At 39.5% G+C, this 27,990-nt stretch overlaps 1 protein-coding gene across 4 annotated transcripts in view; it reads left to right on the forward strand.

Annotated features, from left to right (window-relative positions):
- The window catches only part of AKAP7 (A-kinase anchoring protein 7), an 89,832-nt gene that overhangs the window by 36,287 nt on the left and 25,555 nt on the right, over window positions 1-27,990 (forward strand). For 2 of the 4 annotated variants that reach the window (XM_062639572.1, XM_062639571.1), the window contains exon 7: window positions 4,633-4,777. In XM_062639572.1, coding sequence (XP_062495556.1) covers window positions 4,633-4,777 — 145 coding nt within the window. Of the gene's footprint in view, window positions 1-4,632; window positions 4,778-4,853; window positions 6,191-13,555; window positions 13,659-27,990 lie in introns of those variants that run through there. The other 2 variants (XR_009968671.1, XM_062639573.1) reach the window with 2 other exon arrangements.

A 27,990-nucleotide genomic window follows, 5' to 3' on the forward strand; every position in this document is an offset into this window, starting at 1 on the left:
CTACCTACCTGCACACAGAAGAGGCTCAGACAGGCAGGGCAGGGCTACCAAATGCTGTCTCCTTGCTACCCTGCCAGTCTTGCAAGAGCTCCATATATAATGCCTTTCCAGGCCCATGCTACATAGCCATGTCCCTTTAAAGGCATCCGTTCACTACAACATTTCCTCAAGAGTCAGGTGTCTTCTTCCTCCTTTCCAGCTTCACAGTGGCCTCTCAAGTACTCTTGTTTCTCACCCTCCCCCAACTACAGCATATCAGCATCTATAGCTTTCCCATGTGGTAACAGCAACTCTCTTTCATCTGTCCTGTGCCAGACCCTTTCAATTAAGAAATGAACCGTGACTTCTCCGTGCACCTGCATTGCTTCATCCTTTCACATCTCATTACAAACAGTGCTCCAGAAACTGCTCCGAGTTACTAAAAATAGCTCAGTTTTGCCATGGCTGCTTTTCCAAATACCTTTCAGCAACACATCACAAGCATAACTCAGTTTCTGAGCATTCAGCATTTGATTCACACCTTGCCAGTTTTTGACAAGCAATATCCCAACCTCTCATAAATATCTTTTTTTTTAATTGGAGTGATTTTGGTATTTTCCTCATTTTGTTCCATGCTACTCAAGGCTTCACATTTTTGACAAGTGTTCTGCTGCCTGAAAAGGCCTTTTTTATTACTAATGCGTGTATAAATATATTTAAAAAAAAAGTCAGCCAAAAAAGGCAAAGAATGATGATTTAATGTCAGAATAAGTTGAGTACATAAGGACTAATCTAGCCATAGAATATCAAATTTTAAATAGTGGCAATGAGGATGGAGTTAAGTGTGTACTTCCGAGATTGTGTACCCGAAATAAAAAGCATCCACCACTAGATGTCACCGTTTCAGAGATTAAGGAAACGGAAAGACTTCTGACCTTCACTAACTTAGACTTTAGGGGACCAAAAGTCTCTAAATTAGACTTTCTAAATTAGTAGAGGAACAAATAGGCAGGTACTTACTCAAAGTGCCTCTGAAGTCAGTAATTTTGTACCTAAGTAGAAGCCCCGTAGACGTAACAACACTGAGCCTATCTTGCATAAGAGTAACTGTAAATAAGCACCACAAGAAATGCATGAGTGTGATAGTGTTCAGATAAATCACAGAATCCCAAGGGTTGGAAGGGACCTCAAAACATCATCTAGTCCAACCCTCCTGCAAGAGCAGGGTAACCTAGAGTACATCACACAGGAACTTGTCGAGGAGGTCCTTGAATATCTCCAATGTAGGAGACTCCACAACCCCCCTGGGCAACCTGTTCCAGTGCTCTGTCATTCTCACAGTAAAGAAATTTTTCCTGATGTTCACATGGAACCTCCTGTGCTCCAGTTTACACCCACTGCCCCTTGTCCTATCACTGGACATCACTGAAAAACCTAGCTCCATCATCCTGACACTCACCCTTTACGTATTTGTAAACATTGATGAGGTCACCCCTCAGTCTCCTCCAAGCTAAAGAGTCCCAGCTCCCTCAGCCTCTCCTCATAAGGGAGATGTTCCACTCCCTTAATCATCTTTGTAGCTCTGTGCTGGACTCTTTCAAGCAATTCCCTGTCCTTCTTGAACTGAGGGGCCCAGAACTGGACACAATATTCCAGATGTGGCCTCACCAAGGCAGAGTAGAGGGGGAGGAGAACCTCTCTTGACCTACTAACCACACCTTTCTAATGCACCCTAGGATGCCATTGGCCTTCTTGGCCCCAAGGGCACATTGCTGGCTCATGGTCATCCTCCTATCCACCAGGACCCCCAGGTCCCTTTCCCCTTCACTACTGTCCAGCAGGTCAGCCCCCAACCTGTACTGGTACATGGGCTTGTTCTTCCCCAGATGCAAGACTCTACACTTGCCCTTGTTGAATTTCATCAAGTTTCTCCCCGCCCAACTCTCCAGCCTGTCCAGGTCTCACTGAATGGCAACACAGCCCTCTGGTGTGTCAGCCACTCCTCCCAGTTTAGTATCATCAGCAAACTTGCTGACGGTACACTCAGTTCCCTCATCCAGGTCGTTGATGAAAATATTAAACAGCATTGGTCCCATCACCGACCCCTGAGGGACTCCACTAGTCACAGACCTCCAGCTAGATTCTGCCCCATTGACCACAACTCTCTGCCTTCTTCCTTCCAACCAGTTCTTGATCCACCTCACTACCTGATCATCAAGCCCACACTTCCTTAGTTTATCTATGAGGATGCTGTGGGAGACAATATCAAATGCCTTACTGAAATCAAGAAAAACCACATCTACCGCTCTACCATCATCCAGCCACCTAGTTACTTGCTCATAGAAGGCTATAAGGTTGGTCAAATATGACTTCCCCTTGGTAAAGCCATGTTGGCTGCTCTTAATGACTCCCTCATCCTTGATATGCCTAGAGATGGTGTCAAGAATAAGTTGTTCCATCACCTTTCCAGGGATGGAGGTAAGGCTGACTGGTCTATAATTACCCAGGTCCTCCTCCTTGCCCTTCCTATAGATCGGCGTGACATTTGCCATCCTCCAATCCTCAGGCACCTCTCCTGTTTCCCACGACTTACCAAAGATGACGGAGAGTGGCCCAGCAATGACCTCTGCCAGCTCCCTCAGCACCCGTGGGTGTATTCCATCCGGACGCATCGATTTATAGATGTCCAGATTGCTTAACTGATCCCTAACCCAATCCTCATCCACCAAAGCATACTCCTCCTTTAACCTGACTCCTTTCGGGGCTATAGGAATCTGGGTCCCCCGGGGAGAGTCTGCAGGAATAAAGACAGAGGCAAAGAAGGCATTCAGCACCTCTGCCTTCTTTATATCCTCTGTCTCCAGGGGACCCACCTCATTCAGCAGCGGGCCTATATTGCCTCTTGTGTTAGTTTTATCCGGTATGTATTTGAAGAAGCCCTTTCTATTGTCCTTAACCTGACATGCCAGATTAAGTTCCAAGGAGGCCTTAGCTGTCCTAATTGCCTCCCTACATCCTCTAACAACTGTCCTATATTCCTCCCAAGTGGCCAGCCCCTCCTTCCATAATCCATAGATTCTCTTTTTCTGCATGAGTTTGCCCAGCAGTTCCTTGTTTAACCATGCTGGTCTCCTGGCTCCCCTACTTGACTTCCTACCCATTGGGATACTCTGATCCTGAGCTTGGAGGAAGTGGTGCTTGAATGCTGACCAACTATCTTGAGCCCCTTTACCACCTAGTACCCTTTCCCATGAGACTTCCCTTAGCAATTGATTGAAGAGGCCAAAGTTGGCCCTTCGGAAATCCAGAACTGTGGCCTTGCTAGGTATTCTGTTCCTCCCACACAGGATATAGTGTAAGGGTATGAGGAAGGAGACAGCATCTGTACCCTTTAGGGTGACTGGCAAAGGACCTTTTAAGTGCAGGAGGGGATAATAAGAAAAGGAGGAGACCTTAAACAGCATATATAGTGACACAAACCTGACCGACATACAATGAGGGAGGCAATAACAAGAGCCAGAGCTGGTCTGCTACATGGACTGATGAGAGCATGTGGAGTGTGGGGATGTTTATTACTGTCGGGTTGTCTGGTTGCGGACCTTATCAAATAAGACAGTAAGGGTGAAGGGGAAGCCATAAACAAAATAGAGAGACAAAACCCTGTCAAACAGCACAAAACCAAGAAACAGACCTCATCAGTCACGCTGATGGACTGTCAGTAAATCACAGGCAAAACAGGACTTTGCAGCTGTTGGGGATGTAAAGTTGAGGATTCAGGGTACTTGCAAATGGATGTGGCATGTACAGGGGAAGGGGATGGGGAGGAACAAATGAGGAGTGGACAGAACTGTCTGTAAAAGGGGCTGGTCCTGTGTAAAATGGGACTGATGGGTGCAGTAGTTTGACACAGCCTGGGCTGGAGCTGCTGGAGGCAGTGGTCACTCCTAACATCCCGTAGCATGTAGTAAGTCTTTAAAAAGCAAACAGCATTACTGTGAAGTAGATTGAAGGAGAAAATGCTTAATTTCTACAGAGATCATGTATTTTTAATGAAAATATGATGGAAGAAGGAGCCCTACACTCTTAAAATAAATACTGAAGTTAGGTTTACCGAAAACAGCTTAATAGAATATTTATTATGTTCCACTTCATATATACAAAACTACATAATTATACTGATATTATAAATCACTGTATATTTTTAGATTTGTTGAGATAAAGTCTAGTGCAAGTTAAATACAATCACATTTTGGTTGTATTTATCCTGCTTGGTGATTTTAAAGACCCAGAAAAATGGCCTTCACAAGCATTTGAGATTCTTCCTTCTGGTCGCATGTCCAGTGATGACAGCAAGAATAATTTCCAGTTACATGGTCCATTGGAAGTTAAAGCAGAAAATTTGTTTCCTACAGGACTGAGGAGGGAGGGGTAGAAAGGAGGTAGAATGACACTTTCATTTCATATTGTTAATTCTACGGTGGACAGTACTTAAACATAAGATTTGACACATTATTGTTTCAGTATTATTTTGCTTCTTGAGGTAGTTTTCCATCTTACCTATGCCTCTGGTTAAAATGAAAACTATAGGAATTAAATACGAAAACTCAGTTTTCTAGTCAAATGCCTACTTGAATTTTATGTTGCTATTTAAAGGTGAAAAAAATTGACCCAAGCCTGTATGAAGATTTTAAAAGCCATTATTTTGGAAATGAAATCCTGCATCGCTTAGATCTTTGCTCCATGTTGAAAAAAAAGCAACCAAATGGTTACTACTACTGTGAGTCCTCTATTGTTTTTGGTAAGTACATCTTAATTTTTTCTTATATCATTATGTCTCTAAGTTGTATGCCTGAAAAGCCATTTTTTTTCTGAAGTCTGTGTTAGGCGATTCTTGTAATAATACCCATACAGTCTGACAGAAGTCTGTCCTTCAACCCTGGCCCTCCAGGGACACTCTGCACTGCTTCTTGCTGACAGCTAAAGTTTATGTTCAGCTATCCATCTCCAGAATCCATTTCCATTTCTCATTCTAAAATGAGTGTTTAAGGTAAGTTAGATGGATCATTTTCCGGAGCTGCTCATCTCTCTGTTTACTATGAAGGCAGCCTGTGTGACTAAGTTGGATTAGATGCCATAATTAAAGATGATTAATGCTAGGTGAAATGTCTCTGACTTGGCAGAGATGTGACCTTACTTGGACTATATTCATGTACAGAGAGATTTCAGTGATACAACAGATTTCATAAGACCCATTCAGCATCCCATCAGGACTTTAAATATTGTACAGACACCTTGCCTAGATCAGTACAATGCTAGAAATCACAGTTGTGTCCTACTGCTTTATTTGAACAGAAGCTTCACACCCCTATGATTAATATTCATTTCCGTCACAAGTTGTGTATAGCTGGAACTTCAGGTGGTAAACATGGGAGGTCTGTGGACTGAGAGACTATGGCAAAATGGCTTGTACAATAAATGCCTCTGTGATGGTTAGTTCCCACTTAGCTGGTAGTGGATCTTGGGGCTGCTATTGATCATAATAAGAACATGAGTTAAAATGCTAAGTGGAATAACGAGAATGTTGAGGACTTTTTCTTAAATGCAGTCGCCCCTTTGAATCTAGAAATCTATTGTGTAATGTGTTTGGAATATCTTTACAAATGCCACTCCTATACCTGCAGATTTTTAAGAAATCAGACAACATGGGAAGATGTAATAGTAGCAATACAGCAAAATGCAAGAGTTTTTGTATTAATTGCTTTTTTCACTTGTCCTAATTAGGCTCATTCTTTATATATTTCATGTTAGAGGTGAGTCTTAAAAGACAAGATTTATAGCCAGGAACAGGTCATGGTTTTGGTGGTCAGTTTGTATTTTTAATTCTTTATATTGGTACAGCTTGGGTGTTATGTTTTGGGGATAATTTTTTTCTGCAGTCATGTCAAAGGTTGAATGTAATGGTGTTGGAAGACAATGAGATACTGAAATACATACAAAAAGTTCATGTGAAGACTTAACTTTGTTTTTTTTTCTTTAGAAATAGAACAAAACTGTATTTGGTGTGTTTTCAATGAGCAATAGCTCCATCTCAACAAGAATATGGACAGTCTTCATAAATCTTAATAAAGCGAAGTCTTAACTGTGACCTACTTAAGAAAAAGAGAACATCTGTTCTTGTATGGATCCTTTAATTATAGGAAAGAAATTTAAAAAATCTGCCTGATTAATAAGCAGGTTTTACCTGGTTATACTTTGTATAACCAATTTATAACTTGGTGCCTCACCTGCTGTTTTTCAGCTATTTTGCAAGTCTGAATAATTTCATTCTTAATGCTATAAAACACCATTGTGGAGACAAAGTTGGTGCTGCTTCCCGGTGTCCATGTAGGGCTTTGGTGATGATTTGGTTTCTGCCTTGAGGTAACTCATTTTCGTGTGCTGCAGTATTGCTGGTGGAAGTGCTCACGCGCCTTGAGGACTGTTTTGAGGACTTGTGATTAGATACTTATACAACACTTTAAACACCTTAGGCACTTGAAAATGCCAGTTGCTATTCATGCTTTTGTGTGGGCCACCTTTATTTAGCTGAGGTAGACTGTTACAAAACAAATCAAAAGCAGTACAGATTTAAAAAAGGTGTAGCATATTTGTTTAGTGTCAACACTATTGCAAAATCCAGACCAGTCCAAACCAAAGTGAGATATATTTATATGTATCTATCTAAATATATTGTCATATTTATGACCTTGTTATGCATGTCTCATGTTTATATTTGTGTATATAACTAATGTCTTCTGTTCATGTTTGTACATTCAGATATTAGTTACGTGCATCCAAATGTTTAAAGAAAGGGAAATTACAAGATTATATAATGTGGTATGAAATTTCTCTTTTAGGTGAAATTGAGGCTCCACTGTTCACAAATATATATAAGAATATTTTGGAATATGTATCTGATTAAGGAATTTGGTAAACAACTCATTTAAATAAAAGCTGATTAGTGCTGTGTTTGGTAGATACTGACAATGTTTTTTCAAAACATTTGTTTAAATCCTTATTCTTGAACTTGTCTTGTTACTGATGTCTCAGAATGCTAAAATGAGACAGACAGTCTTTCAGCTGTCTTTTGAATATGAGTCCCATTAAATGGCTTATAACAGCAGTCAATCAACTGGTATTCAAAGCAACAATCAGATGTTTGTTTGGCTTTAACTCAGTCCTGTTAAGGGAACTGTCATTTTCACAGTCCTAACAGAATTGTCCTTAGAATTATTTTCACACAAGTACTACATCTGTCTTTCTCTAGCCATAGGATTGAAATGGATGTTCTTCACTGACACCACATTAAGAAAGTGTAGCTTTATTATCTCCACTTGTCATGAGAGACACCAGGACACCACTTTCCTCAGTCCTATATGGACATAGGTGCGTCTTGCCCAGATATGTGCATTTAATTTTCTGGATTTGTGCATGCTAATATATATCTATCTAACACCAGTAGGAGAAGGGTAATAGCTATATTGGAACAAAGTTTGAATTACTTATTTTTTAATTTCAGTTAAAAAGAAATTATATTTTAATGAAATTTGAAAAACTGATTTTAAAATTTAATTTAGTAACTACAGGTAGCCAGGACCTTAAAGTTAACACAGGAGGGAGTTAATGCAGTTCTATTAATACATCCGAAATACAGACAAAACACCGTATTCAGTTCTGGTTCTTTCTGCCTGTACATTTACTCAAGCAGTTATCTTGTTTCCTTGAAGTGCATAGAAAATACAAAAACAGTATTTAGTTGGGTGGTTTTTTTTTTTAGCAAGAGTTTGGGCCAGACTTGCATCTAAGAAGATGAAAATATCTCAGATCAGAACTAAGGGTAGAAACAGAAATTGATACATGACAAAGAATTGCTAATAAGTGGCTTCATACATAGCTTGGTAGCTGCACATTTTAAAAAACATGTTTAAAGTTACGGGAAGCATAAGAGATTTGCATGAATAAAAGCAGAGGTGAAGCACCTGCTGACCTGCAGCAATATGCACAGCAGGTAAACAGGCTTTGACAGTATATTACAGAGCAGCATGCACTGTCTTCAGCAGAGCTTAGAGACAGCTGCACTAGAAGATTCCCTGCATCTGCATGCCAGCCACACAGGGTATGTGATCAGGAGGTAAAATTTGACGTGACAGTGACAATAATGTGGAAGCTTCATCCTCAAAGTGGAGTTCAGTTTATTCTTTAAAGCAGACAAAATAGTAAGCCAACAAAGTGTCCTTCTTCAGACCGCCTACCTCATAGCAGCTTTTGTATGTCACCTTACATCCCAAGGAAGAGCAGTGAATGCTGGCATGAGTTGAGCTTTAAATCATGGTAAAGATGTTCAGTAGACCCTCTGACCATCAAAGGGAGCATTATGTAAATCTTCTTATGTTAAATATACCTTTAGCATTATGTCTCTCACTTAAATATTTTCAGAATCCATTCATGAAGATTTTAATAGACTTGTATTAAGAAAATTTGTTTATAATAATGTATTGTAAAATAAGATTAAATACACATTAAAGTTATGATATGGCAAGTTGTATTCAGCTTGTAAACTGTGATAAGGTTCTCCTGAGTGGCTAGTAAGAAGTTTATACATCAGACTTCCCCTCTGCTATCTCTGAGGTAGAAAAACTTCAAGAAGTCTGTTCCTTGGTGGATATCATCCTAGCAGGTTAGTCTTAATTTCTGCACAGCCAGAACCCGTTTATCTGGAATATCTGCCCAGGTGAAGGTTAAAGTGCTGTTACAGTTTCCCTTAACCATTGCAAACTAGCAGTAGCAACATGGAAACTGAAATATCAGACTACAAATACTGATTTTATCTGGATAAAAGTTCAATAATATGGTAAAAGATAATGTTCCTAGCTGCTCAAGTAATGCCTCAAATAGATGCCTTTGTAAGTAGCAGAGCACTACTGGGCTGATTTACATTTCAGTGCAAGTAGTACGTACAAGTTCTGGGTCCAGTCTGACCTTGTCATCAAGGTACCTTCTGCAGTCTCCCTGAAATGGGAGACCTACAGAAAGTCATTCATCCCATCAGAAAAAGAGTGTGTCAGACATAGGCAAGATGTGAGTCTAAGATGCACTACTTGAACAGTTGTTAATATTCATTAATTAGCTTGCTAGCTGATTTTTTTATATATGTATTTAAAGATGCAAATGTTCAATTAAAAGAGAGAGTTGGGAGGTAATGTCATGAATGGAACATGTTGCAAACAAAATTTATTCTTGCACATTGATGCTGGTAGGCTATTTGAATAATTTAAGTAACCTCTCAAGTTACTTAAACTTTAATAACCTTGAGTTAGATTTTGATGGGGCAGTTTATGCTTCCACATTTACATTTTACAATGTTAGCCAGGCAGCTGCTCAACACCAGTGTCACAAAGAAAGATGCTTCTTCTGGTGCCTTGTATAAGAGCTCTCCAGACTGAAGATAAGTTTGTCAGCAATAGGTTTGGGGGATACCCACAGAGAAGAAAGAATTATGGAAGAAAGAAGAACAGAAGAAAAGAGTCATCTATACCTGAAACAGAAAATAGATATGATAACATCTGTCTGTGAATTCAAAATAAAAACTGAGAAGAAATAGAAAACTGAAAAGAATTGGAAACCAAATGATAGTTGGGTAGATCATCAAAAGCCCTTGATTTGCTCTTTTTTTAAAAATACACTTATGGTGTCAAGCAAAAAAATACAATAATATTTTGTCTCCAGCATCATGGAAGAAGAGAGTTCAAATACAGTCTGCAATATGAAGTTTGCCCAGTTTGTCTGAAATCTTTTTAAAGTGGCACTGGCTTAAATGAAGAGAAAGACTATCATCTCTCTCCTTTAGATACTGTTCTGCTTCTCTGTCTACATAGTTTGACCTAAATGTGATTGATTTTATTCATGACAGTAACTCGCTTCTAAAATAATTAATCATTCCTTGATTTTGTATGTCTGTTTTTCTTCTTTTTCTGTAATTTCAGAATGCCCTTACGTCTCTTTCTTTCACTTCTTAATTCTTCTTTCCTTGATAGTCTGTTTGTAGGCTAGCTTCTACTTTCTCCACTCTATTAGGTTGTGAGTAACTGCTCTTTAGTTTCTTGCATATCTTTGGCACTTTTCCCAAATTTTAATTAATAATATAGCAGTCATACAGCTTTTGGATAAAAATGTCTTGGGCGGCTTCCCAGGGGCTGTCTCTTAACATTCAAAATTATTAATTAATTCACTGTTTGTGTTGAGCTTATCCACAGCTGCTGCAATTTTGTGCATGCAGTATGCTTAATAACTCTGCCTACATAGAAAGCAACAGGTAATGCGTGCTAATCAGAAAAGTCTTTCCCTAAAACACTATTTCTTAGAAGAGTCATGAGGTATAACTTACAAAAATGATTCTTTTAAACATGGCGAGGAAACGCAGACACTTTAGGTATTAACGTAAAAGCCAGGATTTTTAAGGACAGTGAATAGAAAGTGGTGATCCAATGGTTTGTTACACACATTAAATATTTTCCATTCACTACTGATAACAGAGTGGTCCCCAATTCGTTTCTTTTCACTAGTCTTACATTAAAACTTAAGGGATGTTCTTTTACGCTCTAGTATCTTGTATCACTACACTGAGTAGTTTCTTCTGTATTTGGTAATTTTCTGATATTGAAAAATTGACTATTGGTATAGTATTTTTCATAATGAGATTACATTTTATATAAATTTTGTAATGCCAGTTATACCTTAAAAGCTATATTTATACATTCAGTGTGTGGTTAAGGAGAACAAGCTGATTGAGAGGGAAATAACCAATGTAAGTATGGTTTGAAAGTGGAAATTTTAATTTCAAAATAATATTTCATTGTTTTGAGGGCAAATTCTAATGTCCTTGAGTCTGAGTTTTAATGTTGGCAAATGTGTAACAAACTTTTCATTAGAAAGTGACAGGGAGCTTCAAATACATGAACGTGAGGTTTAGAATTCAATCATTCATTTCCCAGTACTGAAAGAAAGTAAAAACTTCTCATCACTTTCTGTGATTCATGATTCTATCATTATGAGGTATGTAGTATTTGCTTTATTGTACAGAGTAATTTTTGCAGTTTTCTTAAAAAAATACCATAGTGTAATTCTATCCAAAAGGCTGTTTGTCTTTATTTTTAAATAAAAAGGTATTTGAAGCAGTGGTGTGTTTTCATGCCAGAGCTGTTATCAGTAGCTGAAAATAGGTAAAAATGAGATTTTCCACTAATTACTGTCAAAATATGTGCAGAAAGTGGGATAAAACTAATGAAGTAAATCTGACAAGAAAGCACAAAACCATATTTGACATAAGTAAGAATGTAATTCATGACTGAAAATTTGGTTGAGTATATAAAAAAAGCAGAATTGATTTCTCACAAAATAACATTGTATGCTATAAAATGCAATTTAATAGTGTCCGGCAGATTTTTTGTATGTTAAGTATTTCTGCTTTAAAGACATTTTTCTCCAAGTAGACTTTGGTGTCCAAACAACGAACTTATTCATAAATGTAATATATTAAAAATACATTGAAAATACGTAAACGACTATTTTCAAGATATGTTAATGAATTAATTGCAGAAAGTAAACAGACCACCTAGGAGGAGAGAAATAGAATCATAGAATCATAGAATAGTTAGGATTGGAAAGGACCTTAAGATCATCTAGTTCCAACCCCCCTGCCGTGGGCAGGGACACCTTATGCTAATTCATATCACCCAAGGCCTCGTCCAACCTGGTCTTGAACACTGCCAGGGATGGAGCATTCACAACCTCCCTGGGCAACCCATTCCAATGCCTCACCACCCTAACATGAAAGAACTTCTTCCTTATATCTAACCTAAACTTCCCCTGTTTAAGTTTTAACCCATTACCCCTTGTCCTGTCACTACAGTCTCTAATGAAGAGTCCCTCTCCAGCATCCCTATAGGCCACCTTCAGATACTGGAAGGCTGCTATGAGGTCTCCACGCAGCCTTCTCTTCTCCAGGCTGAACAGCCCCAACTTCCTCAGCCTGTCTTCATACGGGAGGTGCTCCAGTCCCCTGATCATCCTCGTGGCCCTCCTCTGGACTTGTTCCAACAGTTCCATGTCCTTTTTATGTTGAGGACACCAGAACTGCACACAATACTCCAGGTGAGGTCTCACAAGAGCAGAGCAGAGGGGCAGGATCACCTCCTTTGACCTGCTGGTCACGCTCCTTTTGATGCAGCCCAGGATAAATTAAATATATAATATTCTTTCACTGAATAGATCAGTAAAAGATAACTACTTTTTATTCTTAAAATGTTCCTAGCTAAGCTGTTGCTTGTGTTTATCTGTATTTCATTTTTAGTAGTTTTCTTATTCTAGACTCTACAAAACTATTTTAGAAGCCCCTAATATTTGTAAAAGTGGTTTCTTTTCAGAGGAAATAATTTCAAGGTAAAATGCAAAAGATTTTGAAGAAGCATCGCTAATGTGGCATATAGTGTTATTTCTTGTTTTCTAGAAAGCAGCAATGGGCTGTTTCTTATGGAAGCAATAGAATGTAAGAGTAAGATAACATCAACCACAAGCTAAAACAGTAGCCTGCCAAATTACTTGAAGTTTTAATCTGTTCTTAAACACATCAGAAAGGACCATTACAGTACCTTGTGAATACAGAGTATGTGATCTTCTGTTTTTCAAATGAAGACCAAGCATTTATGATCTGAATTAAGCTTTAATGACAGAAGAGAAATCTGAAACCCCACTCTGTTTATAGGACAGTTAGAAAGATCTCTTGGGTACGAACAGTTGGAGGGTGTCACTCATGGAGTACAGAGAACTTTCTGGGAGGGTATAGCACAGAATTCAAAACACATTGCTTTGTTACGTAAGTGGAGAGTTTCCATTTCTTCCTAGAGAAGTACATCTGAGTCTGCATGTGGACCCTTATTTGTTAACAATCCTGTTGGGGACAGTCCAGCATCGCACTTAATCCCCCTTCCCCACAGCTTGAAAATTTACCAAAGTATTTTAGAATAGAGCCACTGTAGGCAGAACAGTGCCAATATTTGCCATTTACAGCTAGTAATAAACAGCTGCACAATGTGTAAGAAATAACTTTTTTACACTGCCTTTCATCTTGCATGAACATTCCTCATCTTTCCATTGTAAGATTAATCATGTTACCCACTCACAATGTAAACTATCTGATATTACTTTGTTGTAAGGTACCCAGCATGCTTATGCTGTGGAACCAACAAGGAGCATTTGGCATCAGATGGAGATGACAATGCTTAATGAAGCTTAATAAACATCTCTAGACTGATGCTGTAGTGTTTAGTGATGTACTAATTTCTACACAAGCATCACTAAATCAAGATTATGTGGCCAGAGCGATGGTACCAGGCCTATGCCAGTCAGGCATACATACTTACACTTGCTAGACATACTTACAGACACCTGAAGTTAGGCTTCTAATTTTTTGCATTTCTAAACCTGCCTACACTGTATTTTCCATGTGAGAGTGGATTCACACCACTTGCATTCTGAGCAGGTATCTGGGTATATGTAGTTGGCACAGTACTGAGTTTGACAGCTTGAGTTGGCATCACAGATTCTGTTCACCTGGATTTGAGTCAGCTGTGAGTACTGGAAGAGTAAGCTTCTCTTGTCTTCTCTAGACTGCATAGGTTTACTTTAGGTAAATAGCACAATTTCTGAAGTGCTGAGATACTACAGTTGACACTTTGGCACATACTTTTAAAAACCTCTGCTGTAACTTCGTGTTTTGCAAAGGGCAGATTGTCTTAAAGATTTCTGAGTAACCATCCACAGCCTATGAATTACAGGTGAACGAAGGTTCTGACTGAAAACTTTTTAAAAAACCTTTTACCTTTGAAATCACTTATTTAAGGAAACAGTAAAAATGTCACAATTGCATTTTAATACCTAGGCACTGTTTCCATAGCTTGTTTATTTTATTTTATTTTTAATTGTTTAGGCTGTTTTGAATCCGAAACCCTAGATACTGAACTTCACTGCTTTAATCAAGAGAACAAACAAAAGGCTTTCTTACACATAAACCTGTTCCTAATTAAATTTGGAAAGTGGGTCAAGCTGAACAGGAACAAAGCGCTCTTATTCCAAAATAAGAGCATTCACATATGGGCTTATTCAGAAACAGTTCTTAGTGCTTTAAAATTCCCAGTCAGTGTTAATCTATCTTTCAAATGCAGGCATGCCCTATAATTTTCCTTTCCCATACTTACCTATCATCCTGCAAACACAAAACACATTGCATCTTAAAAATTTGCATCATTTGATTAGGATGTTCTACAACCTTTGGCAGAAGAGGAGACTTGTTAGTGTATCTTTTAATATTAGAGATATTATTTTCACAAGCAAGTAAAACTAATCATTATTTTACATGGCAAATATACCTACTTATGAACGTACTCTTTTAAAGCATATGTTGAATCCTTTGTCATCTTTATTATCGGTGAATTCTATTTTCTATACATTGTAAATTCTTTTCCTGACATACTACCCAAGATGGAGAGATGCTAATCTCTAAATATCTCTATTATGATTCATAGAATCACAGAATGATTAGGGTTGGAAAGGACCTTAAGATCATTAGTTCCAAGCCCCCTGCCATGGGCAGGGACACCTCACACTAAACCATTGTCACCCAAGACTCTGTCCAGCCTGGCCTTGAACACTGCCAGGGATGGAGCATTCACAGCTTCCTTGGGCAACCCATTCCAGTGCCTCACCACCCTAACATGAAAGAACTTCTTCCTTATATCTAACCTAAACTTCCCCTGTTTAAGTTTTAACCCATTACCCCTTGTCCTATTACTACAGTCCCTGATGAAGAGTCCCTCTCTAGCATCCTTGTAGGCCCCCTTCAGATACTGAGAGGCTGCTGTGAGGTCTCCACGCAGCCTTCTCTTCTCCAGGATGAACAGCCCCAACTTCCTCAGCCTGTCTTCATACGGGAGGTGCTCCAGTCCCCTGATCATCCTCGTGGCCCTCCTCTGGACTTGTTCCAACAGTTCCATGTCCTTTTTATGTTGAGGACACCAGAACCGCACACAATACTCCAGGTGAGGTCTCACAAGAGCAGAGTAGAGGGGCAGGATCACCTCCTTCGACCTGCTGGTCACGCTCCTTTTGATGCAGCCCAGGATACAGTTGGCTTTCTGGGCTGCAAGCGCACACTGAAGCCGGCTCATGTTCATTTTCTCATCAACCAACATCCCCAAGTCCTTCTCCGCAGGGCTGCTCTGAATCTCTTCTCTGCCCAACCTGTAGCTGTGCCTGGGATTGCTCTGGCCCAGGTGTAGGGCCTTACACTTGTCATGGTTAAACTTCATGAGGTTGGCATCAGCCCACCTCACAAGGATGTCAAGGTCCCTCTGGATGGCATCCCTTACCTCCAGCATTATCAACCAAACCACATAGTATCATCAGCAAACTTGCTGAGGGTGCACTCAATCCTGCTGTCCATGTTGTCAACAAAGATGTTGAACAAAATCAGTCCTAACACCAACCCCTGGGGGATACCACTTGTTACTGGTCTCCAGTTGGACACTGAACCAGACCAGAACTCTTTGTGTGCAGGCAGTTCTTTATCCACCTAGTGGTCCATCCATCAGATTGATGAGCTACCGGCTCCTGGGCAAGTCCTGTTGAGGACTTGAGGCTCCCTTGGTGGCTCTGTCTGCTCAGAACTGAGGCCCTGGAAGCTGTGTTTCCCCTTGCTCCAATGTTGAAGGTTTCCTCTCTAGAGCTGCTCACCTTGGCAAATGACCAGTTCATAATTCATATTAATTTATCTCAATCATTTACATCTTACAGTTGTCTTGTAGTTATCTTGTTATCTAGTCAGGGCTTCTCATATACTTCTTTTCAGAAATATACAGAACGTCTGGTTTATATGCTCAGGCATGCATGTCTACATAGCATAACTTCTGGTATTTGCTGTGAGATAATGTGAAAGATTCCATTTAAGCAGCTCTTTTCTTGGTGGAAACGTTTTAATCAGTTTAGCCACATGTCCTGGGTTCAGCAGTAGCAGTCATTTTTCTCCTCCTTGGTAGCTGGTGCAGTGCTGTGTTTTGACTTTTGGCCTGGGAACAGAGCTGATAACACTGATATTTTGGTTTGGCCAAGGACTCTGTGAGCCTCATGCTGTACCAGGGAGGAGGGGAAGCCAGGAGGAAGCAGGGACAGGACACCTGACCCAAACTGACCAAAGAGGTATTCCATACCACAGCACGTCATGCCCGGGATGTAACTGAGAGTTAGCCGGAAGGGCTGGAACTGCAGGGTTGGAGGAGGTATCGGTTGGTGCTTGGTCGGGCTGGGGGGGGCGAGTTATCAGTCAGCTGGTTCTGAGGTGTTGTATTCTCTTCCCTTGTTATTTCCTTTATCATTATTATTATTGGTGGTAGCAGCAGTGATTTGTGTTATACCTTAGTTACTAAACTGTTCTTATCTCAACCTGTGGGAGTTGCATTCTTTTGATTCTCCTTCCCATCCCTCCGGGAGTAGGGGGAGGGTAAGAATGGGTGGGAGTGAGTGAACAAGTTACCTGACTGGGTTTAAACCACGACACTACAGAAGTGGGTGGTGTTCACATGGAGGAGGTTAAGAAAAAATCACACCAGAAAAGCACTGAATAAATGTGGGCTTGGACAGCCTTTGACTACGGGACCTGTGTTGTACCTTGACATATATCAAAGCTGCTTCCTAGTTGCACAGTAGATTCCCTGTGATAGGCTTTGGACTGAGTATATCCCAGATGTTTGTTTTCTGATGTATTGTTAGTACATGATTCATTGAAATGTTCCTTCTCTTTGGAAACAGTTGGGGTAGTCTCATACACTGACATGCCTATGAATGTCCGTTTAAAGGAGCATCTTTTTTGATTGTCATATGATGTTGTCTTTTGTATGTGAGCTTATTTTTCAAGCTATGCTATCTTTTGCGTTCTTACATAAAAGCTGAATTAGAACTCAAAAAGTTCATGTTTAACATTGTAAATAAAATAAGTAGATAAATCCTATTTTATTAATTAGCATAAAACAGGAATTTAAAAATCAGAGCAGCATATACTGAAGGTATAACTAGTAATTTCTCCTATCTCCAAAACATATTTTATTGTTGCTAAGGATGAAAAGAGATGTCTCTCTCCCTTCTCCAGGCGGGAACCACAGTTGTAGTTTGTACAGTACACAGAAATTTAATGGAAAGAAACAGGATCCGGAGCAAACAAAGGAAACCATTTTACTTTTTCTGAAACCTGATTATACATGAGTACATTTTGTAAAGAAATATTTTTCAATACATTGAGGAAGGGAGAAAGAATTTGTTATTTCACTTAGTAGATATTGTATCCTCTCATTCTGACAGCAAATGCAGAAACACTTTCGTTTTATTTTGACCTTTATAAATATCACTGTGTCCTTGAAATATGCCCACTCAGTTACTTATGTCGTACTCGGTTAATATAAGCATCTCAGTCAAAACTCCCAATTCCTGAATTCCTTGTGAAGAATTAAAATACTTTTCTCACAATGATGTAATTTTTGTACAAATTGAATAGGTGTTTATACATGGAACTAAAATTCCAGAACACTTTCCCCTCACAAATTTTAAAACCTGAGGTTAAAAGAACTCATGTTTTTAGATGAAGATAAGTCTTCTATGTGTAGTGCTAGCTGTTTGCTGGTTTTTTTTGAGAACCGTGCAGTAAATGACTCCTAGCCGTTAGCTCACTTGTGACTCCGTAGGTTTTTAGGAGGGCTTTCAGGTTATGTGTTTTCAGTGTTACCAACTTCTTATTAAGTAGATGTCACTTCTACATCTCTTTATAGAGAGGTAATAGAAAATCATAATGCAAAAGCTTTGTTTCACTTGTTCTTACTTTACATTTTACTTCTTCCACGTATACATAACAGATTGTTGTCAATACTCTTATACATAATGACTTACAAAATAACTTCCTGATATGAGTTTATTTAAAAATGTGTTTATTTTTAATTAATTGTGTTATTTTAAATTGAAAACGTGTTAATTTTAAACCTGTAAGTATGCTCTGTTCACATTTGAGTCTCTTGGGTAAGTAGTTTGGTTAGCTTTACAGGATTTTAATGAACTGTTAATATATCATCTGGAGTCAGAGACGAGTAGAAAACTGGAAGAACTATTTGTTTAAATCTATATTAAAATTAGGAGGCTGCTGATCTGTAGAAAAAGAATGGTTGGGTTCCAGCAGAAGTAACTGTTAACATTGGAGCAGGACATGATTTGTGTGTTTCTTAGGTTTTTCTGAGAAGAATATCTAAAAAGAATAACTAGAATCTGTATATGACTAACCAAAAGGAGTTCAGTCGTGTGAGAAAGCAAAAGCTGGCTGACATTCCCAGTTCTCCTTTCCTTTACATTTAGAATGAGTTTTCTGCTTTGGTCCCAAGAAAACCTTGGAACAGACGACTGAAAGAAATGAGTCAGTGTTACTGCCTGTCCTGATCTTTTAGTAGAGATTATCTGGCGCTCCTCTTCATGATGATGAATCTGACAGAATCACCACAGGCAGCCGTGGCAGTGTAATACCTATTAGTTGAAATTACACCAGCAGTTATTCAACTTTCAATCCTTTGGTAGGGTGTTTATGATGTGTGGGTAGACCATACGCTAAGGGTCACCTGCAAGTGATAAATGCAGATTATTCAATACACGTGCTGCAAAGATGCATTAATTAATACATTTTTGTGCCTGTTTGTGAGAATGAGCATTTCGAATTCCATGCTGTTTTTCTTTTTATAGTGTAAATTAAAGCAGCAAGGAAAAAAAAAGCAAAAGGAAAGAAACAGCTTTTTAAAATTAGAGTCAATAAATGATTGCTTGACTAAATGTTTACAGTAATCTGGAATATATGTGGACTAGATCCTGAAATATTTTCCATTGCCCCATTTTTGTCTTTTAAGAAAGGACTGAGAGCAAAGTTCTTCTTGAAATGAGTTTGGTTTAACCAGTATACTCAGAGTAGAGCTTAACAGTTTAGCACATTTGCTATCTGCAAAAGGTTGTACACCACGTATCAGTTCTAGCTGGCATAGATATGGGTTTAACCTTGTACATACTGCTTGAAATGGTGCATCTCAGATGAAAGATGCGGTGCTGCACATGAACAACTAAAACAAGGGCAGCCTGAAGGGTCCGTACTTGACTTCTGTTTGAAACTCAAGGTGGAGACTGCTGAATTTCTCAGAAATAGCTGTTGAAGCTGCATGAAATATAAAGACAGAGATGGTTCCATAGCCTAGCCTGATCTCTGCTATGCTGTGGGGTGTTAGCCCATCTGGCCCTTTGCTGAGCTGAATGGGTTTAGGTAGCCTGCAAAGATGACTTTCCTATGGAGTCTTACAGGTGTGTGGTACAGGCATGGATCAAGGATGTTTACCTGCTGCCAGTGTTCAAAGCCCTGGCAATGTGGAGAATTAAATGCTGAGAAGACTAAGCTACTTTTTCATCTCACTGGCATGGAGGAAGCTAGAGTTCCTCTGGGGATCAGTCTTGGTCATTAATCTGACTTTTTGCATGTTTCGTATGTGTGCCATACGTCAAGCACTTAAAATTGAGGATTCTCTTTAGTGTACCTAGTCACTGATCAGAGCATCCTTTTTTCCCACTGCTCCATTCACAGGCTTTCTGCTCGCTGTGGCTCATTTTTTCAAAGGACTGTTGGCTGTGAAAGAAAAGGATGTGTTTAAGGATATATTCAAATCTAGAGATTCCTTTTCTGGAAATCTTAGAGGTGAAATATGGTTTTTCAAAGGAAAGGGAGTCAAGGGTTAATCCTTTTCTCTCAGAATGTATTTTTTTCTTTATAATCTGAACAAACAGATTGGTTAATGTGTGCTCCTTGGTTAGCTGCTGTTTATGAAAGCAGATGACAGCACACAGGTGGATTTCAGTGAACCATGTTAAGGTGCAGCAATCTATCAAGTGCTATCAGCTGACAACATCAAAACCTCATTTGCTGTGTTTATTAAATACAAGTTTTACATGGGTTCCTTTGCTGACTCATGAAAAGCTTTTGATACAATCTTAAAAACATAGCTGTAATGCACAGTAAGTAGCACTGGTCCCTTCGTGTCTGTTCTATAATGCTAAGTATTTATTTGCACAGCACCAAATACCACGTTTTCACTGGCATAACAGAATAAAAGGGCAAAAGATCGAAAATTGACCTAAAATGCTGGGATTTTGTTGTCACCAGAAAGTCAGCAGAAATAACCTATTACTGCTGATTTCCAGAGCTTCAAAGAGCATAGGGCAACTATCTGTGCAACATTTACTTTTTTTTCCGACTGTAAAAATACACATTTAAGGGGTCTTCTGCTGTTGTACTATCAAGTACCTCTTAAATCAATGAGAATTAAGGACTACCTTAAATCTCAACTCTGTTCTGAATTGCATTCTTACCAGCAGCTGTAACAAGCAGGAGAAAATGAACTTTGTAATATTCTCAGAAAGTTAACAAATCAGTCTGTGGAGCTCCAATGTAGATTGGAGAAAAGTTGCAACACTGAAGAGTGTTGCAACAGGAATGGAAGGGGGCTGTAATCATGACCTCCCTGTGCAACCTTATGCCAGCTGAATTTTGGGTACAGTCAGTGAGCCAACTTACATAAGTGATCCAAATCCCAGAAGAATAATGAAGAGCAGTACATCAGCAATAAAATACTGACTGCGTTCAGCGACACCAGCGCATCTGACACTCTGTGGTACAGTGATGGTGCATTTAACTGACTTTATTGACAAAGTTTGAAGGGAAAGAATATTAGTGGTCACCTTTTTTTTTGCCTTTAAAAAAATATTCATTTCTAGTGGAAAATTAACTCTTTTTTTTTTCTTAGCAAGAATCGTTCTTCTAGGCTATGCATAACCCTCAGTGTTCCAGAAAGCAAGTTTTACCATGCGATCAATAATATATATGTATTGCAAAAAGTATCTCACTGTGCTGTGTTCATATTGCATTTTAAATGTAAAAATTTGTCAAGGGAAGGAAGGACAAGAACAGACCTCTAATTTCTTTTTGTTGGTAGCCAGGTTTCCTTGTTCTTCAAAATAAGCATTTAAAAATGCAAAATATAATCAGGAAAGTAAAGAAACTATTCAAAACAGCAGCTTTGGAATGTTGGAATTCCTCTTAAAAAAAAGGCAGTTATCACAGGATAGTGATAATTTGTTGGAAATTAAAGTTTATACCAATGTAGATATCAGAACATAGTCATTAGAGCCTTTCCACTGCCACATCTGTCTCTTAATTTTTATACACATAAGAAAAAAAAAAGATAATTATTTTGCTGTAGTAAATAAGTTGAAAGTAAGGGAGAGTTTTCATATTCTCCTTAAAACTTTTTTGGTGTTAGCACAGTCAGGTTCTCTCAGTAAGCCATCATCAGACAACGATAGCTGTCTCTAGCTACTTACAGCTTGGCAGGATCATTGAGAGACTGCCAAGCTATGAACATATCTCTTTTCAAGCCTCATTATCTCAACTGTTCAGTTCACCTTTGAAAGTTTAGAAGGGAAAAGTATATAAGTACTAAAATTTTTGCCTTGACTTAAATAGCACTATTTTTTTGAAAAGGGCATTTAATAATTTGTATAAAATTAAGAGATTCAGTTTCTTTTTGTGATTTTGGAGAGGTTTTCCCTCACAATAACTAACATATTGTTTAGTTTTTTGTCCTCCAACTTTTACACATTCCATAACCTTTCTTTTCCACATGAACTAGCTGAAAATTGAATTAAATGAATGCTTGATAGACTTCAGAGGCTTAGCCTTGTAAGGTGAGCCTTGGGAAGACCCTGAAATATGAGGTGTACCTTGCCCCAGCATTTCACATTGTCATTGTCTTGTCACTTATCTGCAAGTGTCACATGTCAAGGGGGACACATTCATGTATGCTGGGGTCCACTATGAAGTCCATCTTGTACACCTGCACTCAGCCAGGTGAAATCATTGCAGAATTAGTTGGGATACCTTGGATGTACACACCACAAATAGACAAAGACTCTGCAAAGATGTGTGCCATGAGTACTCTGCAAACCTTGAATATATTTGTGGTTTTCACCCAGAGGTGCTCAATGGCTTATTCTAAACTCAACTCTGAATGTATTCCTGACAGTAACAGTCTGGACAGTTGGCAGATTTGGTCTTGAGCCTCGCCCTGAGGTTGCACTTAAAATAGAAGACAGGCATATCTGTGGCTGGTGTCCCAGCCTTTGCTATAAAGGTACAATGTGTTCAGCAAATGGAACTCCAGAAATAGTGATTCACAGTGAATAAGAGCAAGATTCTCTCTCTAGAAGGCAGTATTGTAAAACAGGTATTAGCGGTGAGATTTCCCTGGAAGAATTTTAATGTGGTTTTAAAAAGCAGAACCAAATTAGGCACTTCTGGTTTAGAATGCAAATGCCAACACAGTATCTTTTTTTTCTTTATAATGCATGTTTCTAGGAATATCTTTAAGACATTGGAGAATAAGAAAATCAAATACTTTAAAAGTAATTTAGTCCAATCATTTAATCTTTTTCTCCAGAAAAGAAAAAAAAAAAAATGAATTGGAAGTGTTCTCAGAAGGACACAATTGAAAATTTGATAAATTACACATTGTATTACAAACAAAGTATCAGAAAGAAATGGGAGCGTAGTCTGCACCACCAAACACAGTAGGAAAATGTTTGCATTTTGGAGAGTCCAACAGGTGACTTGTTTATCCATGGTTTTAATTCTAGATGGGGATTTGTCATGGTTTAAACTCAGTCAGCCACGCAGCTGCTCTCTCATTCCCCCACGCTTCCTCCCCCCGCTCCCGGACAGATGGGGAGGAGAATCGAAAGAATGTAGCTCCCACGGGTTGAGATAAGAACATTCCAGTAACTAAGGTATAACACAAACCACTGGTGCTACCACCAATAATAATAATGGTAAGGGAAATAACAAGGGAAGAGAATACAACCGCTCACCACCCACCGACCGATACCCAGCCCAACCCAAGCAGTGATCTGTTCCTTCTGGGCAACTGCCCCCCAGTTTACATCCTGGGCATGATGTGCTGTGGTATGGAATACCCCTTTGGTTAGTTTGGGTCAGGTGTCCTGTCTCTGCTTCCTCCCGGCTTCCCCTCCTCCCTGGCAGAGCATGAGGCTCACAAAGTCCTTGGTCAGAGTAAACATTACTGAGCAGCAACTAAAAACATCAGTGTTATCAGCGCTGCTCCCAGGCTGAAAGTCAAAACCACAGCACTGCACCAGCTACTAAGAAGGAGAAAAATGACTGCTATTGCTGAACCCAGGACAGGATTGTAATTCTGATTTGGTAGGTGCTCCCAAAACAACACTGACAGTGACACACTGTCTTTTGCACTCTGTTCATGTATGTGTGTTTATATACATAGGCTTCAGAACAGCTTAAATTTTAAGTGCAGAAACAGTTTTAAGTTGAAATGCAGATCAGCTTTTCTTCCTCACCCACTTTATACATAATTTGCACCACAAGCATAATCTAAAAAAAACTTTGCTAGGTTCATTCTGCATCAGCTGAACAGTATTCAGGAGCCTTAAGAAGGCTGAAATTGCCTCTGCTTAGAATGAAAACGGTTTAGTTTCTCCTAGTCCTTACCTGCTCTGAAAAGAGACAACTTTCCAAGATCCAAATTACAGGTTTTGCTTGGTGGCAGCCAGTATTTCTGTTTGCTGGTTCTGCACCACTTTGCCTTGGCTAGTCTAGACAGTGCTATCCATCGTTGGTAACGGATGGCGCCTTGCTGCTCCTCACCTGGAAAGCATTCCATGCCTTAGTTTCAGTCCCAAGGTGCCCTCCAGCTTCTCCACCTCCCAGCAAAATACATGTCAGTGTCTTTTGGGGATTGTTTACTTTTAATAATACTTTGGCTGTTTAGGTCTCATATAGCTAGAATTATTACTATTCTTATCCAGTCACACTTATGTACCTGAAACAGCTGAGAGCTGTGACACTGTGCTGTAACTTCCCTCAAAATATATGTTGTATATCTCACCAAAATTGCAAGAGATGTCAAACAGAACATACTACAGACCTTGAGTTGGCAAAACACTGAAAATTTGATCAGGCCCGCTTTTCTTACTAAATATATGCCCAAATACTTACAATGGACCAGTTCTTAAGGTGGATGAAGCTCTGGAGGTTTCTGTTGACTTCATGGTCCCTACCCGCATCTTTCAAGCTAGAGAATGTGCATTGATCTAGCCAGTGTTAAAAGGCCATCATCTTCCCTGAATCCTTTTTTTTTTTCCCTGTATCCACATCTGTGCTTGTGTGGGGTTTTTTTTAAATTAGTTTTAGCTAAAAGGTGGCTAGTAGATGGATGAAAGAGATCTGTCACTGATTATGACTATTCCAGAATTGCTTAATAGAGTACTGTCAGCCTGACATTCATGGATTGCCAGGACTGCTTAGAAAGTGATCAATAAGAACTATAGTTTTAACAGAAGGACGCTTGGTTTTAAGTACAGGAGGACTTTATGCTTCCTACGCTGCTTTGTTAAATATGCTTGTCAAAAGACCACACTGGGAGTTATATTCATTTAGATTCTATGTAGATGTGATCAGCCTGTAGAAGGAGATTATGCCTACATAAACCCAAAAAATATTATTGGGTATGTTACTTGAATGCTTCTAATGTGTTCTTTTGTTTATTTCTGGTTGTTTTTTTTTAATTTTTGCTGGTGGAGAATATTTGTTTTCTTGCCTAAAATGTTGCCTGTGTTCTCATTTTGATCCTGAGCAGAATGGAAGATACTGCTCATTCTTAGAAATAGTCTCTCTGTGCTTTGATGACTGGCTTCACATATGCCCTGTAGTATTCATGTTTAATTCACTGATGTTGTAGAATATGGGTCATGTTCTTTCCTTTTTGCTCTTGGTTAGGCTGGCAGCATCTTCTCGAGTGAGGCAATGGCACAGCTGAGATGAATTTCTATGAATATAGAATTTAATAACTGTTATAGTTATTTTAAAAACTTGCATACCATCCTGATTTTTTGTTTCTGCCACTGGAAGATATTTTCTTAAAACAGTAGATGATTTAAGTATTGTTAATAACAGAGTAATGATGGAAAAGAATAAAAAACATTACAACCTCTTAGTCTTATTTTAATTCATGTTAGTATTGGAATAAAACTTAAACTAAAGAGAGTTCTGTTTTCATAGAGAGCCATGCCCTACAAATGTATTAAATATATTATACTTGTTCTTCCTAGATAAGCTGACTTATCTCTGTAAGAAATCTGAAATATTCATAGGACTCTCCAGTCTGAGATTTTTACATGTAGGAAAACAAACATATAATTTTGTGAATCAAATAGTAGTTTGAATATGAAACACTAGACATTTTCATGGGGAATTTCTGCTACTGGTGAAATTGGTGTCATACGAACGAAAGCACTATAAAAATGCAGGTTAATAGTAGCACAATTCATAGCCTTATTTTGTGATAAATGGATTCTTTATTCAACTGTAAATATTAATCTTTAGTATACAAACAAGAATATAAAAAGAAGCCATCTAAATCTTATTGTTTATTTTATCAGTGTAATAAGGAAAACAAGTACATGCTTTATCCATCCTTCATATTAATATTAAATGTCAAGAACCATTGCTGTCACAGGCCCTCTGTTACATTCAATACCCAACATGTATCAATACTCAAAATGTGTCAGTGACCTGCAGATATTATCAGAGGAGGTGTGCAAGAGTAGGTCTTTTAATGGAAAGTATGTCTAGATTTGGTTTCTTCTCTTTTTTTTTTTTTAACATTCTGAACACAAAAAAAAAAAATACTTTCAAAGGCAAAGTGACTGCAGGCATGAAAGGCTGCTTTTCCAGTGCATGCAGATGGTCTTCCAGTGAAACACCATGGTTTTCCTGGATCTCCTGGCCAGGAAATTGTGTGCAGGCTTTCTATACTGTAATCCCACAATTTCTAGGCATATGTGCATGTGTTTGTTAGTAGCCTAATGATGTGAATGTATATGTGTTGTCTGCCCATTACAGCAATAACATTAAGAATTGTTGGCAGATTTCTGGTAAATTAAACAGATGTAGAAGTCTCAAAATATTAAATATCTACATGTTAGCAGAAATACACATCCAGGTAGAAGAGGCAGATTCTATTAATTCCCACAATGATGGAAAAACTGCAGTATGAGCTCAGCTTTCAAGAGCCACAGGGCATCCAGTGGCTGTTGTTCTCAATGGCTTACTGTGGGTCAGTCTTCCATAGGAGTTCACAGAACTCCAAAGAGCTACATCTCAGCGACATATCTCATGTGCTTTCTTTGTTGTCTAACAGAACAGTTGGTGATGACAGCTGTTTGCAGCAAAAGCTGGGATGTTCACAATTGGCTTACCCTGCAAGGATGCTTCTATGGCCAACAGCCTGTGAACACCCCAGTAGTGTTTGTCTAATTCCTTTAGAAATTCAATGAACCCAGAACACACAATAGGTAGGAAGCCGGTGGTTTTGGTTCTGGTAAATGCAAGAATACTTAAACAAAATGCATGTGTTTACATTTGGCTTTATTTACATACTTTGAATGAATAGACCCAGTTGGCCAAGCCATTCGGGCTGTGCTCATTTGCTGTCCTGTCTCCCTGTGTGTGCCAAGCTTCCATTCTTAGGTGTTTTATTACTTATTTACTTTTGAGTAATTAATGACTGTGTTGGGTAATGTTGGGACTCCTTGGTTATTTTTCCTCTTCAATCACTAATTTACTCCTTACTGATGTTGCATTCCATTAGTTTTTTATTACCTGAGAGAAGCCAAAGACCATTACACCCCCAGGTGACCTTCACCCCCCATACCTATAACACACACCCAGCTGGGAGGGAAGGCTGGTGGCCGGGGTTGAAGGTGACCAGCTCTGTCTCTGCTGTAGTGGGTATGGAATCCCCACTGATCCAGGAGCAATAATCACAGTTTGTTTCTCAACATCTCCTGCTAGGGCTGCTGCTCCTCCCACTGCTCCATAGAATCATAGAATCCCAGAATAGTTGGGTTGGAAGGGACCTTCAAAGGTCATTCAGTCCAGACCCCCTACAGTGCACAGGGACATTACCTAGTTCAGGTTGCCCAGAACCACATCCAGCCTGGCCTGGAATGTCTCCAGGGACAGCACATGCCCCACCTCTCTGGCCAGCCTGTTCCAGTGTTTCACCCCCTCATTGTGAAGGATTTCTTCCTCACATCCAGTCTGAATCTCCCCTCTTTTAGTTTAAAATCATTACCCTTTGTCCTATCACAAAGCTCTCTCTCACAAGCTAAAAAGGCTCTCCCCATCTTTCTTCCACCAGCTTTTTCCTTGCTTATATATAGTCTTACAATCTCAGGTTTGTTTCTGGGGGGAAGGAGAGACCCTTTATTAAGTATAAATACTTTAATATATAAATGCTTAATATATACTTAACCAACCATATTTTATCTCCTTTCTCAGCACCCTTTTGGGGAGGGGCGGGGAACTGTGATGTCAGGCGGCACCCGGCCACACTGTCGCTTTTAAGCGGCCGGTGCCTTACTTAATGTGGCCACAGGGTGCCGATTTTTTTGAGTGCCCATCCTTCCTGTAGCAAAAGGGCGAGCAAGGGAAGACCGGGCAGCTGTCTTTTAAGACACAGTGCGTGGCAAGAAGGAGGGCGCAGGGTGTGAGCGGTGCCCGGTCCCCGGCCGGGGCCGGGGCCGGGGCTGGGGCTGGGGCTGCCAGTGCCCGTGCCGAAGCGGAGCGGAGCAGAGGGGCGGAGCGGGGCGGGGCCGGCCCTAACGCTCGCTCCGGGTTCCCCGCTTCTCCTCGAGCAGAACTAGCAGTTTTTGCACGGACTACAGCCTGATCTGCAGCTCTAGCTTGCGGTGCACGCGGAGGGGACGAGG

Source organism: Pezoporus occidentalis, unplaced genomic scaffold, assembly GCF_034315485.1.
Source record: "Pezoporus occidentalis ecotype Australia unplaced genomic scaffold, CSIRO_AGI_Poc_V1 ctg61, whole genome shotgun sequence".
Lineage (NCBI taxonomy): Eukaryota > Metazoa > Chordata > Aves > Psittaciformes > Psittacidae > Pezoporus > Pezoporus occidentalis.